Genomic DNA, 19,537 nt, shown 5'->3' with positions numbered 1-19,537 from the left:
AACTCTCACCAGACTGGACATTCCCCACCATGATAAGCTGTAGCTCTTGTTTCCACTTTAAAAAATCACATGCTCATTGAACCAGTCAGGTTATACAACAAACTATTGGTTTAGAAGCTAATTTGTTAGATCAAAATCATATATCTAAAATTTGATTGTTTCTGTAGATAGTTTGTGTAACTGTAAATGTTCATCTGTAGCATTGATATACGTACCAGGTATATAACAAATCAAACTCATACCTGGTTATTATTACTCTCATTGTCATTTATCTATAAATGGTGGAATGGACCAACCTTACAGTTTGAAAAGTGGATCATGATCCATAGCTAGGAAGAAATTGTTTTATTTCATTTGAGAAAAGAAAAAAAAGACAATGTTTTTTTAAATAAATTGTAGATCTAGATAAAGAGGATCCATAAACCTCACTGTACTGAATGTCAAACACTATTAACGACCACTGTAATTTCAAGTATTTTGGCAACTAACTAAATTGATTGTTCAAAACAAATGATTTTCAGATGGATAAAAAATTGGAGGTTGACAAAAATTAGTCGGTCAATTCAAAAGAAAAAATAATGGCCTCATCATCAATGTTGATATAGATCATCATCAAAATGGATGTTCCATATATTGTGGATTATTTTGTTGTTTATAAACAGTTTTCATGGTCTAACTTATCCAATTTTAATGCAAAGACCCCCAAAATGAGTTGATAATATAAATAAAGTCAAACCTGTATAATATATGAAATATCCCTATTATGAAGATTGTCTGCAAAGCTCTATCATCTATATACTGTCACTGTAGATTCCATGAGAAGATATAGTTTCAAACTTAATTAATCACAGCATTTAATATCTTATTTTGCATTGCAATGACCATGGCTCGAGATCAGATTTCATTGTGGATGACCATATTACTCATTAATATTGGTAGAGCATCCGGTTAGTTCTTGAAGGTCTCAGGTTCGAACTCTGTCCTGACAGGACATTTTCCTCTGTTACCATGATGCAGTGTCCATTTCATTCATAAACGATTCTTGTGTCAGTGTGTATGATTTTTCCATGCAAATTCCATTCAGACTGCCAGTGTAATAATTATGACAGCTATATTAGATTTAAGACCCAAAACATACTATCACAAATATGTGCTCATCAAGAAAAGTACATATGATTCTGCAATAGAAGAGGAGAAAATATCAGTCTATAGCGTCCAGACCGGGATTTATAAATTTGTGACTTTGAACATGTACACTAGCCAAATGCTCTACCGCTGAGCTACGTACCTGGTCACTGATCATGATGATTGACCCATGCAGTCCAATACATGTATATGCCACCATGCTCCTCCCTCTTTTTTCAAAGTCTTCCCCCTCAAGACCCTTATACCACCACCATATGGGTACGTATTTTAGATGGACACCAAGTTTGCAACAATTTTATATATTTATATGATATGAGTTAATACCATCTACTAAAAGAAATGTTATCCAAAATATAATTGTACATGTATAATAATTATAACCAATCCATACATCACGCCGGATCTGACACTTTACTATGTGTGCTGGCCAGTGTGCCTGAGGCTGTGGGCATGACTAGACCAGGAATGTGATCTTGTTGTGGTACAGAATTTAACAAATGTTATTGTATGTGAGCCTAATATATTGGATATTATATAATATACATTTGCGATACACACAGGTATATAAACCAATTAAATTTTTACACAAAAAACAACAACATTTATTGTTGATCATATATTTGTGTTTTATTCAGTTCATCACACTGTGTCATTATGAAGCACACGTACATTAATATTACATGGGCCTAACAATCGGTCATTAATGACTGATATAGGAGGTATGTGTGTTATGGTCTGATGTACACAATCACAAAAATGCTAGAATATCCTCAAACTTTCGTACTCCAGAAAATCAATTGCAAGAACATGCTAAACAATCTACTAATTTACCATTTTGGTAATTCGTTATATCGGTAATTCGTGACTTGTTTATACCACCTACCTGACTCTACCTGTTAACGTTGCTAGCTCTTGTATCACCACCTATAGCCAATGAGCTGTCTCAGTCTGTATATATGTGTGTTTATTGATGTTTTAGTGGGCTGTTTTGTAGATCCCTATGTATAGTTCTCATAAGAACAATTTGCAATTTGTAAATATCTTTGGTAATGAATCTCTGTATGCAGTAGCTTTATTACTATATTGTATTGGGTTTAACAATCTTAGGTCCAGTTACTGCTATATAGGTATAAATGTTGTGATGGTGTTGGCTTGATATCTCCCCTCACCCCCCCCCCTTCACCCTCACACACCCCCTTCTGGCCACCCCCCCCCCTCACCTTCACACACCCTCTTCTGGCCAGTAACTAGGTGGGATTCATCAGGATGTAGTCATCATATATATGTCATCGCCAATATGAACACATACAGGATGTTTCTCTATAACATATAAAAATGTAGATGGGTTTTGTTGTTATTAGGGAAAGCAATATAAATTGAAATTTGTCTCCATTAGCTGTACTGTAGTCTCACAGTAATCTGTATCAAACATAATATTTTGTGCTAGTGTACATACATGTAAATATACCTATTACTGGAATATTTTTTGTACAATATGGAATCTCTATTCTCTATTGTTATTTGTAATCTAGACACAAAGATTGAGGATGATTGATGAACATTATGTACATGTATGCATATATAATCAGCGCTAGCCTTTAACAATTTATTGCCAATTGTAAGGAATGTGTCATTGATAAATAAAACACATTTTAGTTTTCTATATTTTTAACCATGTTCAGTCCTCTTGCTTATTGTCTGTTATAGGTGTAAATAGATAAACACCTTTTGTATTTTACTTATTGCCTGTTAGATGTATTTTACTTATTGCCTTATAAACACCTTTCGTATTTTACTTATTGCCAAATAAACATCTTTTGTATTTAACTTTGCCTGTTAGATGTTACAGATAAACACCTTTTGTATTTTACTTACTGCCTGATAAACACCTTTTGTATTTTACTAATTGCCCAATAAACACCTTTCCTATTTTACTTATAGCCTGTTAGATGTTACAGATAAACACCTTTTGAATTTTACTTATTGCCCAATAAACACCTTTCGTATTGTACTTATTTCCTGTTAGATGTTACAGATAAACACCTTTCGTATTTTACTTATTGCCTGTTAGATGTTACAGATAAACACCTTTTCGTATTTTACTTATTGCCTGTTAGATGTTACAGATAAACACCTTTTCGTATTTTACTTATTGCCTGTTAGATGTTACAGATAAACACCTTTCGTATTTTACTTATTGCCTGTTAGATGTTACAGATAAACACCTTTCGTATTTTACTTATTTCTTGTTAGATGTTACAGATAAACACCTTTAATATTTTACTTTATTGCCTGTTATTTAGATGTTACAGATAAACACCTTTTGAATTTTACTTATTTCTTGTTAGATGTTACAGATAAACACCTTTCGTATTTTACTTATTTCTTGTTAGCCTGTTAGATGTTACAGATAAACACCTTTAATATTTTACTTATTTCTTGTTAGATGTTACAGATAAACACCTTTTCGTATTTTACTTATTGCCTGTTAGATGTTACAGATAAACACCTTTAATATACTTTTGCATACTTATTCTTTATAGATGTTACAGATAAACACCTTTATATTTTACTTATTCCTGTTAGATGTTACAGATAAACACCTTTTGAATTTTACTTATTTCTTGTTAGATGTTACAGATAAACACCTTTTGAATTTTACTTATTTCTTGTTAGATGTTACAGATAAACACCTTTTAAGTTTTACTAATACCTGATCAACACTGTTCCTATTATAGATTAAAACAGCCATCTGACTTATCAGAACAAAGCTGTATAATTTAACACTGCAAGGCAAATGTTTGCTGAAGCATGTCACATAGCTACAATGATAGTACAGTCTGCTAAATACCAGCGTGACGATTTCTGTATATAAACTTTGGTGCCCGGGGCGGGATGTCTTTAAGTGCTCTCGTTAACCTTAAAGGATTCTTACCTTACCAATAGTTATATCATCAGTTATAATTATGACCTGTCAGTCACGGTCCATGACCCCAAGACGGATCATATCCTCTTAGTGAGAGAGATATGAAATTGTTTTCACTTATCATTGAACCATGAAATGTTAACTACCTTTGCATATCTGTCATCGACATTTGAGATAACTGAAAGTTCCCATCGCAGATTTAACAGGAGATGAACAATAATGACCCCACCCTGTTAACCTTTCAGTATTTAAAAAGGCAGCCTATAGCTAGCTAAATCTTATTGTAGTCTTACAGTCCAAAATACAGAAACTAATTGGTGGTAGTGATTTACTTTAGGACTCCTCACTTGAGGATGCTAAATATAGAACAAAAAGGGAGCGACATTTATGTAAACAGAGCTGGCCTAAACCTGGCTATAAATACAGACAGTTGATATATATATATGTCCTGTGACCTAGATGGGTTAGGTCAGTGCAGTATATAGTCCTCTCTGATTTATAGTCTGTATATATATAAAACATCTACTGTATACATGTGCAAATATGTGGTATACTATAAGTACAGCTTTGTAACATAGCATTTCCTTAAGACTTCACTCCACACAGATTGTTTGATAAGATTAGTGTCATATATGATTTAATAAACAGCCATTGTCATTTAAGGAAGTCTTACTATACATGTGTATGTTGTGTGTTGCATGTTGGAAGTGTGTGTATGTTTTGGGAGACTGCAGTATGTTTGTTGTTACTCTTTGTAATAAAGGAACTCTGGCCTTTTTATAGTGCTGTCTTACTGAAGCACACCCAGAATAAGCATACCCCACATGGTCACATTAACTGGCAGCTAATCTTTTCAAATAACAAGGAAAGTTGACATAATAAATACATTTAAATTTTGCCCAGGTTAAGAGAAATTATTTTCTGTTGTAGCCTACAGTACAGATTGTGAACTACACCCAGTCCCAGCGAGATCTTGCCTGTATCGGAGGATTTTGTCTGGCGGAATGGAAGCCCGATTCCTCAATGATTGCGGTCATGGTAAGATGATTTTCTCTAAGGACATATGTACAAACAGGCCACGCATGTATAACCACAATTCTAAAAAAGTAACCTGCCTTATGATTTTCTGTATCAACTTATTTTTATTTCACATCATATATGACACTGGCAAAAATCAAACATGTTTATAGTGTTTAATGGGGCTAAAAATGTCTCGCTTAATGGTAAAGGTGTTTGACATTCTTCCACTGCTACCATCTTTGATCACTTTGGTTGACATTCTTCCACTGCTACCATCTTTGATCACAGTGGCCTAATGGTAAAGGTGTTTGACAATTTTCCGCTGCTACCATCTTTGATCACAGTGGCCTAATGGTAAAGGTGTTTGACAATTTTCCGCTGCTACCATCTTTGATCACAGTGGCCTAATGGTAAAGGTGTTTGACATTCTTCCACTGCTATCATCTTTTAATTTGGTCACAGTGGCCTAATGGTAAAGGTGTTTGACAATTTTCCGCTGCTATCATCTTGTATCACAGTGGCCTAATGGTAAAGGTGTTTGACAATTTTCCGCTGCTGTCATCTTTGATCACAGTGGCCTAGTGGTAAAGGTGTTTGACATTCTTCTGCAGTGTCATCTTTAATTTAGCCACTGTGGCCTAATGGTAAAGGTATTTGACATTCTTCCGCTGCCTTCATCTTTATTTTGTCACATTGGCCTAATGGTTAAGGTGTGGTTTAAGTACATATACATTGAAGCATTATATTTTCACTGATATCTTATTCTATCCAGACGACCAAGCAACATGTGATGTTTTTCAAAGTCGACCTGGATATATCTGTGGCGAACCATCACTGTTTGTACGTACAACAGGAAGGAAGGTAAATAGTCTTTTTTGCATATTGCAGAGTTCACTCCCCTTGCAGGTAGGTATCCATTGTGAGTCCTCATTTTGTGAACTAAGTTCACATCATTTGCTCTGAAAAGTATAACTTTACTCTCACAAAACATGACGTCACAATCAATGCCTACCCACAAGGACAGATAACAGAATAGAATATCATACATTATTAGTTTGATCATATGGAAGTTATTAATCCACTTCAGTACTGTCAATCAAATTTTTAGCACAAATTCAATCTTGTACAGGTTAGCGTAATGATGATTTCACACATTCACCATAATAGCTATACTATATACCAACAATATACTGTATTTGCCGTAATTAGTGCCCTTCCCCCCATAAGCACCCCTCCCGATTTCTGGAGAATAGTTGAAGTTGTATAAAAGCCCCCATTCCATGGAAATAACCCTGTTTTACAACATGCGATGCCTCTAACATCAGCATTGTATCCCATATTACATGAGCTTGCGAATCTTTAACATGTGAATCACATCATAATAATACACCTCAAATTTAAAAGACGTGTGCATGTTTACTGTAACAGATTGACATGTCATGATAACAGAAAGATTTAAACTATGGCTAACTTTTTACGTCTACAACTTACATTTTGGTTCACTAATAAGTGCCCCTTTAGTTACAATTATTTAAGTGCCCTGGGTACTAATTACGGTGCATATGGTAATTAGCTCCTTAGTATTTTAGCATAGCAGTTTTAGCATGTAAGTGCTAAAATCAGATAACTGCTACAACATGTATGTGTACAATAATTTGATATCTAAGAAATATTTTCTCATTGCTCTCATATATTAAAGACTGTGTTACATGCATACACAATTTACTTAAAACTTAGCCGCATGAAGAGAAATAGTTATTGTAAAGATAACACATATTTTAGTATTTCAAACCACACATTATATATTATACCCAGTCTCCTTCTGTACTTTATAAATGATAAATACAAAAACATAAACCTCTGTGCATGCTCACTAACACACCACCTACACATGTAACTTCCACAGCCCGCCAAACAACAAATATACGACAAACGCCACACCTAGGTCACCTGACAGTCTCATGCCGATCACATGGAGCTTTCTCAACAGGAATGGGTACGGAACTGGGTTATAACTTATAAGTTTGATTTCTGCTCTTTTTAAACTACTCTTTCTAATTTGAAACGTTTACTTCATTTTGCCACTACAACGTATTTAAACAATATTCCATCCTTATAAGTACTGCCACTGTTTGCATGTATATGCTCCTTTTATTGCCACAATTACACACACTTCCATCTTGCTATGCTGTCACATCATACAACATAATGTTTACTTATATACAATGCATTTTCAACAGTCCATACTGAAACTTTTTCTCCATTCTGCTATATGTAATTACATGTATATAAACATTATTCTCTCCTTACACTGCCACTGTACATGTCTGTATCAACAGTCCATACTGAAACTTTTCTTCATTCTGCTATATGTAATTACATGTATATAAACAATATTCTCTCCTTACATTGACACTGTACATGCCTGTATCAATAAAAACTCTGCCACAATTACACATACTAGTACAACATATAGTGCTCAAACATTGCCATGCAGTAGTTCAATTATTATTTTATAGAGTAACAGACATATTAATCTAAGATGTTAAAAAATCAGCAGATTCACACCTCAAAAGCTGTAGTATTGCATAAAACGTTTTCATGGCATTTGGCGTCAGTTCAGGAATATGAATTATCACCAAATATATTCCGTCTTTGCATATTACAGAGTCAGCTCCCTTGCGGGTAGGTATTGATTGTTATGTCATTATTTTGTGAGCGGAATTCATGTCGTTTTCTCCAAAACGTATGACGTTATGCTTGCAAACACATGACGTCACAATCAATACCTACCCGCAAGTGCAGATAACTCTGTAATATGCAAATTCGGAATACACAAATCCACAGGAAAGTAATGATTCTTACAACTTGTTTAATTTGTACCATTGTTTACTTTACATTTTATGTTGTACCATTGTTTACTTTACATTTAATGTTGTACCATTGTTTACTTTACATTTTATGTTGTACCATTGTTTACTTTACAGAGCTCACCCTCACATTGAATGGTACAGAAATGGTATCCCGGACAGTGACAGTGTTCCAGCCATCAAACTGACCCCGGTGACCCAACTCAAACTCTCCAGCCAAATCACATGGTCAGTTGGTCATTGGTGTTGATACTGTATAGTTTATAATGTCATCGTAGTTATAAGATAATGAAATAAGAAAGTGTACATGAATCATACTAATGGTGTGTCCATTGAAATAATTATATTTTGTCTGTCTATTGACTACTACAACTGCATATGACATGTACAGTTATTTCCTTGCGGGAAGATATCAATTGGTGGGGGGAAACTAACTATTTTCTCTGTCAAAATTGATTTTACATTTACACATGACGTCACAGGCTGCATTCGATTCAGTCGAGTGAGTGTGTCTTTATACAAGCGTAATGTGAGATTAATTACACATGAAACTCAAGAGAGCAACACATCAGTGTAAACAAGTGGCGGCTTTGGGATTAATTATAAGTGAAATTTTAGAAAGCAATTTAATTCTAGAATTTTTTGTTTAAATTGTTTTTATTTCCATGCAAGTTTCATATTTTGCGTGTTACATCAACATATTTGATATATAAAGTGATTTTCATCAGTTAAACACTTCACATCCGTGTTTCCTTTGCCACTTTGTGAGGTCATGACACCTGTTCACTCCCGGCAAAGTGGTAAGTGTGTTCCTGACCCAAGTATACTCAAGTCGCATTCGAATTCATTTGGGTCATTTGATTTGCAAATCCCAGACTCGGCTTGCAACATGAATCGAACATAGCCACAATAAATACCTACCTTCAAGGGCAGGTAACTCTGTAATATGCAAACAAGGAATTAACCTTAACCTTCCTAGTAGTATATCAAATGTAGTACCGGTTTATATTGTAGTTCTGCTGACTGGCTCTCTCTAGGAAATACAAAATCTTCAAGGTTTTGTATATTTTCAAAGATTTTTAGATGTAGACAAAAATATGAAGAAGGATCTATGAAAGTGTTAAACTGGTGTGTATATATGTTTCTTGTATCGTTCCTTTGTAGGTGTTTGTGTGTGAGAGAGGAGCTGGTCTTGGCCACTGCTGATGGTAGTCTTAACCGAGTCAAATGGAGCGGAACACTCAACCCAAAGGGTCGCCTGGTGTTACAGGATATCCCTGTGTCTCTAGACTTCCAAAAAACTAAAGGTGAGTATCCTAGTGTGTCTAGACTTCCAAAAAACTAAAGGTGAGTATCCTAGTGTGTCTAGACTTCCAAAAAACTAAAGGTGAGTATCCTAGTGTGTCTAGACTTCCAAAAAACTAAAGGTGAGTATCTTAGTGTGTCTAGACTTCCAAAAAACTAAAGGTGAGTATCTTAGTGTGTCTAGACTTCCAAAAAACTAAAGGACTACACACTGATCGCTGAGGTATAGGACTTGTGGTAATATGTCAGTACCACTTGGCCACCGCAGCCTCTGGTGGGTATCCTGTATATACATTGAAAAGGGTTTAGAAAGAGGTTTTGGAGAAGTCTGGAAATCCAAAATGGCAGTAGTGACCCTTATAGATGTCAAAATCTACACATTGTTAGACTTCCATAAGATCGTTATACCGAGGCTCAGGGACTCTGAACATTGGTATACAGAGGTTCAAGGACCTGAACATTGGTATACAGTTGTTCAGGGACTCAGAACATTGGTATACAGAGGTTCAAGGACCCTGAACATTGGTATACAGAAGTTTAGGGATCTGAACATTGGTATACAAAGGTTCAAGGACTCTGAACATTGGTATACAAAGGTTCAGGACTCTGAACATGGTATACCGAGGCTCAGGGACTCTGAACATTGGTACACAGAGGTTCGGGGACTTTGAACATTAGTATACAGTTTTTCAGGGACTCTGAACATTGGTATACAGAGGTTCAAGGACCCTGAACATTGGTACACAGAAGTTTAGGGACTCTGAACATTGGTATACAAAGGTTCAAGGACTCTGAACATTGGTATACAGAGATTCAGGGACTCTGAACTTTGGTATACAGAGGTTCAAGGACTCTGGACATTGGTATACAGAGGTTTGGGGACTCTGAATTTTGGTATACAGAGGTTTAGAGACTCTGAACATTGGTATACAGAGGTTTAGGTCTTTGAATTTTGGTATACAGTTGTTCAGGGACTCTGAACATTGGTATCACAGTTGTTCAAGGACCCTGAACATTGGTATGCAGTTGTTCAGGGACTCTGAACATTGGTATACAGTTGTTCAGGGAATCTGAACATTGGCATATAGAGGTTCAGGGACTCTGAACAATGGTATACAGTTGTTCAGGGACTCTGAACATTCGTATACAGAGGTTTGGGGACTCTTAACATTGGTATACAGAGGTTGGGGATCTCTGAATTTTGGGGTAAAAACAGTTGTTCAGGGACTCTGAACATTGGCATACAGTTGTTCAAGGACCCTGAACATTGGTATTCAGAGGTTCAGGGACTTTGAACAATGGTATACAGTTGTTCAGGGACTCTGAACATTGGTATACAGAGGTTTGGGGACTCTGAAGTTTGGTATACAGAGGTTTAGAGACTCTGAACATTGGTATACAGAGGTTTGGAGACTCTGAATTTTGGTATTTGGTATACAGTTGTTCAGGGACTCTGAACATTGGTATACAGTTGTTCAGGACTCTGAACATCGGTATACAGAGTTTGGACCTGAATTTGGTATACAGAGGTTTAGAGACTCTGAACAATGGTATACAGAGGTTTGGAGACTCTGAATTTTGGTATTTGGTATACAGTTGTTCATGGACTCTGAACATTGGTAACACAGGTTCAAGGACCCTGAACATTGGTATACAGTTGTTCAGCGACTCTGAACATTGGTTTACAGAGGTTCAAGGACCCTGAACATTGGTATACAGAGGTTTGGGGTCTCTGAATTTTGGTATACAGTTGTTCAGGGACTTTGAACATTGGCATACAGAGGTTCAGGGACCCTGAACATTGGTATACAGAGGTTTGGGGTCTCTGAACATTGGTATACAGTTGTTCAGGGACTCTGAACATTGGCATACAGAGGTTCAAGGACCCTGAACATTGGTATACAGAGGTTCAGGGACTCTGAACATTGGTATACAGTTGTTCAGGGACTCTGAACATTGGTATACAGAGGTTCAGGGACTCTGAACATTGGTATACAGAGGTTCAAGGACTCTGAACAATGATATACAGTTGTTCAGGGACTCTGAACATTGGTATACAGAGGTTCAAGGACTCTGAACATTGGTTTACAGAGGTTTGGGGTTTCTGAATTTTGGTATATAGTTGTTCAGGGACTCTGAACATTGGTTTACAGTTGTTCAGGGACTCTGAACATTGGCATACAGAGGTGTGGGGTCTCTGAACATTGGTATACAGTTGTTCAGGGACTCTGAACATTGGCATACAGAGGTTCAAGGACTCTGAACATTGGTATACAGAGATTCAGGTACTCTGAACATTGGTATACAGAGGTTCAAGGACCCTGAACATTGGCATACAGAGGTTCAAGGACCCTGAACATTGGCATACAGAGGTGTGGGGACTATGCATAGAAACGTTGGATACCATAGCTTTGAAGAGGTTTGGAAAGAGCCAGTATTCTGCATTATTTACTACATCTAAGGGGAGAAGAGGGTCTTTCTGATGAATATCTGTTGTCTTATTATGATGGACCATCATTTGTTACAGCTGCCAAACTAACAGCAGACGACGGCCATGTTGTCCACATGGAGTACAGTCCTATTATTGGAGGTTACATCATGGTGCTGTCCAGTGGGCGGGGCCTGTTTGTCATGCCTCCATCCTCACGAGTCGACAACAGCGTGAGTATTAAGTCTCCATTGCTGAAATATTATTTCCTTCGTCATTGACAACATTGCAGCAATAAGATACATTATGATATTAACTTGTAAAAATTTTATATTTTCATCTAAGTTGAACCAAACTTTTCCTGTGATACTGAAAATCAATCAGCTTTGCAACCTGAAGTATTCTGAGAGAGATCAAGATTCATGCATACAACTTGATCATGATTTACTTATAAGCATTCTGACATAAAAGTTAAAAAAGAATGAAACAAATAAAATGTCTACATTTTAAAAAATTACTAGATAATTTGAAAATTTTGATTAAGATTATTATGTGAACAAGTACCTGATTTTTGAACTTTGACCTTGCCACAGGTGGCTCAGGGTGTTTGGGTACAGGACCTGAAGGATGCCACCTGTCTATGTGTGAACCACCGGTACAGACTGATGGCCTTCGGCTGTTGTAGGTAAGTCAGAATGTGACAATGTTCTTCATCTTACTACAATTATCATCTTACTTAATTCATTAATCTGGTCACCAAGTATACTGGGTACACTTAGGGATAATTTACAAGCAATAGCCAAAAACTAAGACTTTTGGGTCTGATAAAGGGCAACCAAATTTGTGAAAAAGTGAATGACTATCTGTCATATTCAAAGTTAAAAAGATCAAATGTGATCAAATTGTAAAGAAACTTTTTTTCTCAATAATTAATGACCTTGATATTCATTTAAGATCAGTGGTCAAGAAATATCTTAATTTTTAGCATAATGTCCTTAGAATTTCAAAGGAACCTGATCAGTTCATTCCCCTTTAGCAATCATTATAACATACATCAGTCTTTAAATGTTAGATTGCTTTCTTATTGTTTTGTTTGATATTTTGTATTTCTCTAGTGGCCATGGTAATGTGTATGTTATCAATGAGTTGGAGGGAACTCTGGAGCTGTCACATAAACTAACAGTGTCCAGTCGTGATTACCCAGGTAAAAATAGCATAAACTAACAGTGTCCAGTCGTGATTACCCAGGTAAAAATAGCATAAACTAACAGTGTCCAGTCAAGATTACCCAGGTAAAAATAGCTGAAACTAAAAGTGTCCAGTCGTGATTACCCAGGTAAAAATAGCATAAACTAACAGTGTCCAGTCAAGATTACCCAGGTAAAAATAGCTGAAACTAAAAGTGTCCAGTCAAGATTACCCAGGTAAAAATAGCTGAAACTAAAAGTGTCCAGTCGTGATTACCCAGATAAAAATAGCATGAACTAAAAGTGTCCAGTCAAGATTACCCAGGTAAAAATTGCTGAAACTAACAGTGTCCAGTCGGGATTACCCAGGTAAAATAGCTTTGGGATTACCCAGGTAAAAATAGTATAAAATAATAGTATCCAGTCGAGATTACCCAGGTAAATATAGCTTAAACTAATAATGTTCAGTTTGGATTACCCAGGTAAAAATGGCTTTTGGGTTACCCAGGTAAAAATAGTATAAACTAACAATGTCCAGTCGAGATTACAGGTAATAACAATTATTCACTCCTCTATCAGTTTCATTTTCATCATCAAGTTAAGATAGATGCCCCATATATACTCGTTTAACCAAGTGTATATTAAAATTCAAAGAAAAGAAAATATTAAAGTGATGTTGAGATTTTATTGACTATTTTCATAAAGTATGTTATTTTAACATTTCTTTATCCACTTCATTAAGTTTGTGATAAGTTTCTCTGTTCTTTAGAAATTGATGTTGAGATTTTATCGTTTCTCTCCATTATATAGATAATATTGATTTTCCCTGTTTACTACTTGTTTGTACAGATGCAGCACAGACGGCTGGCCCAGTACGCTGCCTGAAGTGGACACCAGATGGCACTGCACTAGCCATGTGCTGGCGAAACGGAGGCTTCTCATTGTGGAGTGTGTTTGGTTCACTGCTGGTGTGTTCTCTAGGCGGAGACTACTGGTAAGTAGGTCAAGGTCATATCAGGGTGTGTTCCCCTGGGGAGACTACTGGTAAGTAGGTCAAGGTCATATGAGGGTGTGTTATGTAGGGAAACTACTGGTATGTAGGTCAAGGTCATATCAGGGTGTTCTCTATGAGGGACTATAGGTATGGAGGTCAAGGTTATATCGGTGTGTTCAATACTTTATCATATTTAACTAATAGTGATATTCATACGAAAAGATAAATTTCTTTAATAAAGTTCCATATAGAGACACAGAAATGATATTGTAATTCTCAGAATTGTGTAATAATTGTATATAACTGTTTGGGGATTTCATTGGCCTGCCAATAAGTAGGTTGATTTTAAATACAGTGTACACTGCTACTACTAATGTTAATGTTTTGGTTTTACAGTTTTCCAAATGACAGTGTTCGTCTGTTTCCACCTCCGATACGATCACTGGTAAGTGTAAAATACTGTTATGGATAACCATACAGCTGGTTTGTCTGACAGTTATTATCTAGCTAACAAGTGAAATGAACATTAAAATCTGTGTCATGTCCCTGATTTACTGTAATGAAAAGTGTACTACAAAATGGATCATGATTCTTACATAACAATTATACATAGCTCAATTAAGGTATATAAATCACAAGGAACAATGACTTGTATAGACAGAGCACTTACAGAAAAATTGTGTCAAAAATCTTTGTTTTTAACCGATTGTGATAGTGATAATAGCTTTAAAGAACCTTTTAATTTTCAAATTCAATATTTTGAAATTTTCAAGGCCTAGTAGCTGTAGCTTTTCATTAAAAACAGAATGTGAACTTATTTACTGAAAATAACATCATCATTAGTGTTTTGTCTATATTGAGATTTGATTTTACAGGAGTGGGGACTTGAGGGGTACCAGTTGTGGATGGTGTGTGAGACCGTGGAGACAGAATTAGAGGGATATGTTGGTTACCATGGACACAGGGACATGTCACATATCATGCAGCTCCAGTTTGTTAAGAGTGCCCTTACAGTTAACCCCTGTATGGTAGGTAGACTTGTAATGTCTGTCTTACTATCATCAATCTAGTTTTGAAAATCTTGCTATAGATTAGCTCCTACATATTCTTTTAAACATCATAAATGGCAGTAATGAGTCCATTACTAAAGACAAAGGTTAAAAGTCTCAATTTATTGTGGGTTTGAAGCAATTCTGAGATATGTTTAAATTTTTTAATGATTTATACTTTAATTGAGTTACTCAATAAATATTTGTCATAACTTTTAAAACCAAGGAAGAATACAAAAAAAAATAGAATATATTTGCAAAGAATGAATATTGAGCGTAAATGCACATCTTTAAAGTGAATAGTCGGGCAAAGAAAACCAGTCTAAATGCGTTCATTGGCCTTCCAAAAGTTCTCCCATATTAATACGACGGTTAAGTTCTGCTTAGTTTCCCAGTTCTGACCATTAACAATAGAAAAGTTGAAAGCATTGAAAGCGAGGCTGCGTGGAAATGTTACCACGGACATAGTGAGCCGGGAGGACGTTTTAGAATTTCCATACTTTAAATTAATTTCTTCGTATGAAGACAGATTTTGTCGAGAGATTTTATTTTTCCATTTCATAAGAAATTATACTGGATACGTTCACACCATTTTTACCGACTTTAGCCATCCTTGCCCGACTGTTCACTTTAATTGTTGTTTGAGAGTTTTACTGTAATATCTACATTTTTTTTTCTGTTGCCAGGCCAACCACGAACATGTGTTCCTACAGGGAGAGGATAAACTATATATGAACACCAGTGATGTGTCCCAGAAATCTACTAGTCGAACAGAATCTCACCTTCTCGTGGGCAACAAACACTGGCAGATCATACCCATATCTCATAGTTACCTAGCAACAAACTGGCCAATCAGAGTAAGTGTAACAAATTACGTAAATTATACCCATATCTCATAGTTACCCAGCAACTAACTGGCCAATCAGAGTAAGTGTTATAGATTTAGTAGGTCTCTCAGATATCTCATTGTTACCTAGCAACCAACTGGCCAATCGGAGTAAGTGTTATAAATTTAGTAGATCATACCCATATCTCATAGTTACCTAGCAACTAACTGGCCAATCAGAGTAAGTATAACAATCGGTAAGTCTTATCTTATGCTATTATAACAACAAACAGCTGGCTAATGTTACAACTGAATTCTAGTTTAAAGCATCTGGACTCTCCCAAACATTTTTACTGTGATATTATGAAAGATATTATTGAGTTATATAACTCTTGAAATGTAAATGACAATTAGATATTTGATATAGCAAATATCCATTGAAGAAAATGATTAAAAACTACTATTTTATAAAAATGAGCTTTTATCTATAACTAGCAATATGAGCTGAAGTCCATAAATGTTATTTTTTTTATATATGTTTTGGTATCAAATTATAGTTACTAGACTGAAATTGAAAAACAAAACTTTGAACTAAAATGTTATGGAAAGGTGACATTCTTGAGAAATTGAGGCCTGTGTTTTTTCTCTTTATGTTATCTATATCTGATTATATTGCAGTATGCTGCGGTGGACAGAAGCGGTCAGTATTTGGCTGTGGCCGGTAAAACAGGACTTGCCCATTATAATTTCCTCAATAGAAAGTGGAAACTGTTTGGTAATGAGACACAGGTGAGGTGTATAAGTTTGTCCTGATACAAGGTATTTTGTTCACATTGGCAGGTATATTCCATTATGGTAACAACCTGAAGCATTCAAAATGTTCCCTGTAAATGTTGTAAGCATCGCTGGTTTATGTGGTGAAGTATTTATATGTGACATTCTATATTTAAGTAATTTCTGTCAAAGTGTGTCAGTGAATCTGATGTATGTATGGTCTATTACAATAAATACAGTACCCTCTTCTATCCATCACCAGGAGCGGGATCTGGTGGTATCCGGTGGAATGGCCTGGTGGAAGGACTTTATTTGTGTGGCATGTTACAATATCGTCGGTCAGAGGGATGAAGTAATTCATTTTAGATTTAAATACACTTAAACCTTCCTTAGCGACCACCTCTGTTTTAAGACCACCAATTTAATAAGACCATTTTACTAGGGTCCAATATGACAAATTTCATTACAATTTGACCTTTGTTTAAAGGCCACCTGGCCATTTCTCCATTCTCCCTTGTGTGGTTTTGTTGACCAGCTTGATTAATTTTGAAAGTTTTATTGCTTTTTCTAAATAAAAAAAAAGATTAAAAAAAAAACTAATTTAAAAGTTTCCCTTGATCAGTTAAAAGTACTTGACCTATATACTTTATTTTCAGATTAAGTGTTACCCACGTAGCTGTAAACTCGACAACACATTTGCCATCAGTACGAAGGTTCCTTCTCAGGTGCTGCTACTTAACACATTCCGGGATCTCTTAATCGTGTTCTGTATAGACTCACACATCATGTTATACAACATGGAAAGGAAAAATACTCAGTCAAGTAAGTGTCAGCATGTTATGACTCAGTTCATTTAATGTTTATTACTTTTGGCTCAGTTCATTTCAGGTTCTGGCTACTAAATATCAACAAGCGATTGCAGGGGTTTCATTATCTTTCAGGAGAGGCGGTACAATTGCAAATTCAGGGGGAACTTTTCTATACTTATTACTATTGGCATGCTATCTAATGTAATTTAGCCCAAATCAGGCGGTACCACAGCCAGGTTTAACTTGCAAAAAGTACCAGGTACCGCCTGATATTGAAACCCCTGCCGTTGACTTAGTTCAGTTAGTGTTAGCAAGTTTTGTTTAGACCAATTTGTATCTATAATAAGCCTTGATATTGTACATTGTAGATCCCCTGTTGGACATAATTAAGGTACAGGAGGTGTCGTTAAACAACTATGTGCCCCACCCGGTCTGTGTAACAGGGTTGGCCCTGACCTCACTAAAGACAGAATATGGTATGTATACACATATTGGATTGCTAAGATTACATATATACATTTTCTAAAGCATACATATTTTACGATTTCAAGTCAATATCTGTTTCAAATAATCGCTTTGCCGTGAAATCATGGAGAGGGGAGAGGTCTATAATGTAAACCAACTTTTAGCCGCTTGTCATTTATTTTCATGTTTTTCACGGGCAAAGAAACCTACTTAAAATTATTCACTGCTAAAGAGATTATACAATGTTTTACGTAAATCGTTATGATAAATCACCATAAAAATATTGTCCTGTAAATATAAAATTAATTTTCAGTCAAACACTTTGGTTTACAGTCTATGTATAACCATGTCATAAACAGGTTGTTTTGGTACATTACACAGTCAATTCAGGACATATTCATAAGGACTTTGTTATAGAGCAAGTTCGATCACTGACTAGTGACTATGGTTATGCTGTTCTATCTATTGAGATTGCACATGTATATAAGCAACATCCAATCACTGCCATGTTTTCAAAAATATTGTGCATACGCAAAGGAAGGTTAGTTGCCGTAGAACAACTAAAGGAAATCTGTGGTTGTCCTCTAGTCGATAAGACATGCGCATTACAATGTCTTGTTTCTGTGAATATGAGCACAAAATGAAGTAAGTTTGATCACACATTAGTTTCACTACGGTGACTATAGTTTTTGATCAAACTTGCTCTTAATGTGATCTTCTGTAAATACAAAGTTTAACAATTTGATGATGGGACTGTTACACAGGTACAAGGACACACCATAACACTAAGGAGGCCGAGAGCTTACTACTGAGTGTGGCCGGAAAACTTCTGATGTTTCAGAGAGATGTGTCACAAGTCAGAGATCAAAATCAAACGAAACACAAACCTGTAAGTACCACACACTTACAAAGATCAGTTTTAAACATGTTTGTCATTTATTTGAAATATGTAACAATGTATGACCTGCATATTTTTCAAAGGAGAAGGTACGTTAAGACTCGAATATGGCCTCAAAATTAATTCTCCCGTTAAGAACAACATAATTTGCCATATAACAGTTGAATACATTTGCTAACACATTACATCCCGAAAACATCCCGCATGTGCCAATTATGTTCACTATGACGTCATCAACATGCAGTTTCCTGCCATTTTTCACAAAAATCCTTGAAAAATCATACTTTTTGAGTGGTTTTCTCTAAAAATGAATGTGGCCGCCTTCGTGGAGCAGAAAGAGATTTTCACACGTTGTGTATCGTGTATTTACGCATATCCATGCAAAATATAAAATTGCTCCAAGGTGGCGGCCAAATCCATTTCAAGCCTTTTCTAACCTAAAGATGATGAATTTCTAGCAAAATTTGGCAAGAAGAGGAAAATCATCAATTTGATGACGTCATAGTTGGAGCACATCATGTACATGGTTATAAAAAGTTATGTTTTGATGAATGGCAAGTATGAGAGTATTTATTGATGTGAAATTGATGTGGATAAGAGTTAATATTTTTCGGCCTGAGAAATTAAGGCCAAATACTAATCCTATCATATCTACTCCTTTGGTCAGTTTCCACAAATAGCTGACGTCGGTGAATAGCATTAGGCATCTTATGATGTGAAATATTGTAAAGTCTGCACGGACATTATGTAGGAAATTCAAGAAGTCGGTGTACCTACGAGGTTTAAATTCTATGAATATAAACTTCTATACAGTATGTGTAACTCTCAGTCAAGGTCTAT

At 35.8% G+C, this 19,537-nt stretch overlaps 1 protein-coding gene across 1 annotated transcript in view; it reads left to right on the top strand.

Annotated features, from left to right (window-relative positions):
* Positions 1 to 19,537, top strand: part of LOC138325064 (guanine nucleotide exchange factor subunit RIC1-like) — a 33,334-nt gene that overhangs the window by 1,595 nt on the left and 12,202 nt on the right. The window contains exons 2-17 of the mRNA XM_069270443.1: positions 5,003 to 5,110; positions 5,865 to 5,953; positions 8,080 to 8,190; positions 9,127 to 9,269; positions 11,795 to 11,928; positions 12,289 to 12,380; positions 12,811 to 12,899; positions 13,732 to 13,876; positions 14,273 to 14,321; positions 14,752 to 14,904; positions 15,612 to 15,782; positions 16,430 to 16,540; positions 16,788 to 16,877; positions 17,182 to 17,347; positions 17,703 to 17,810; positions 18,564 to 18,688. Of these exons, the coding sequence (XP_069126544.1) occupies positions 5,003 to 5,110; positions 5,865 to 5,953; positions 8,080 to 8,190; positions 9,127 to 9,269; positions 11,795 to 11,928; positions 12,289 to 12,380; positions 12,811 to 12,899; positions 13,732 to 13,876; positions 14,273 to 14,321; positions 14,752 to 14,904; positions 15,612 to 15,782; positions 16,430 to 16,540; positions 16,788 to 16,877; positions 17,182 to 17,347; positions 17,703 to 17,810; positions 18,564 to 18,688 (1,884 nt within the window). The remainder of the gene's footprint in view (positions 1 to 5,002; positions 5,111 to 5,864; positions 5,954 to 8,079; positions 8,191 to 9,126; positions 9,270 to 11,794; positions 11,929 to 12,288; positions 12,381 to 12,810; positions 12,900 to 13,731; positions 13,877 to 14,272; positions 14,322 to 14,751; positions 14,905 to 15,611; positions 15,783 to 16,429; positions 16,541 to 16,787; positions 16,878 to 17,181; positions 17,348 to 17,702; positions 17,811 to 18,563; positions 18,689 to 19,537) is intronic.

The sequence above is a fragment of the Argopecten irradians genome, chromosome 6, assembly GCF_041381155.1.
Source record: "Argopecten irradians isolate NY chromosome 6, Ai_NY, whole genome shotgun sequence".
Classification (NCBI taxonomy): domain Eukaryota; kingdom Metazoa; phylum Mollusca; class Bivalvia; order Pectinida; family Pectinidae; genus Argopecten; species Argopecten irradians.
Note: the sequence above shows the minus strand (reverse complement) of the source record. Positions and strands in the feature narration are given on the sequence as shown.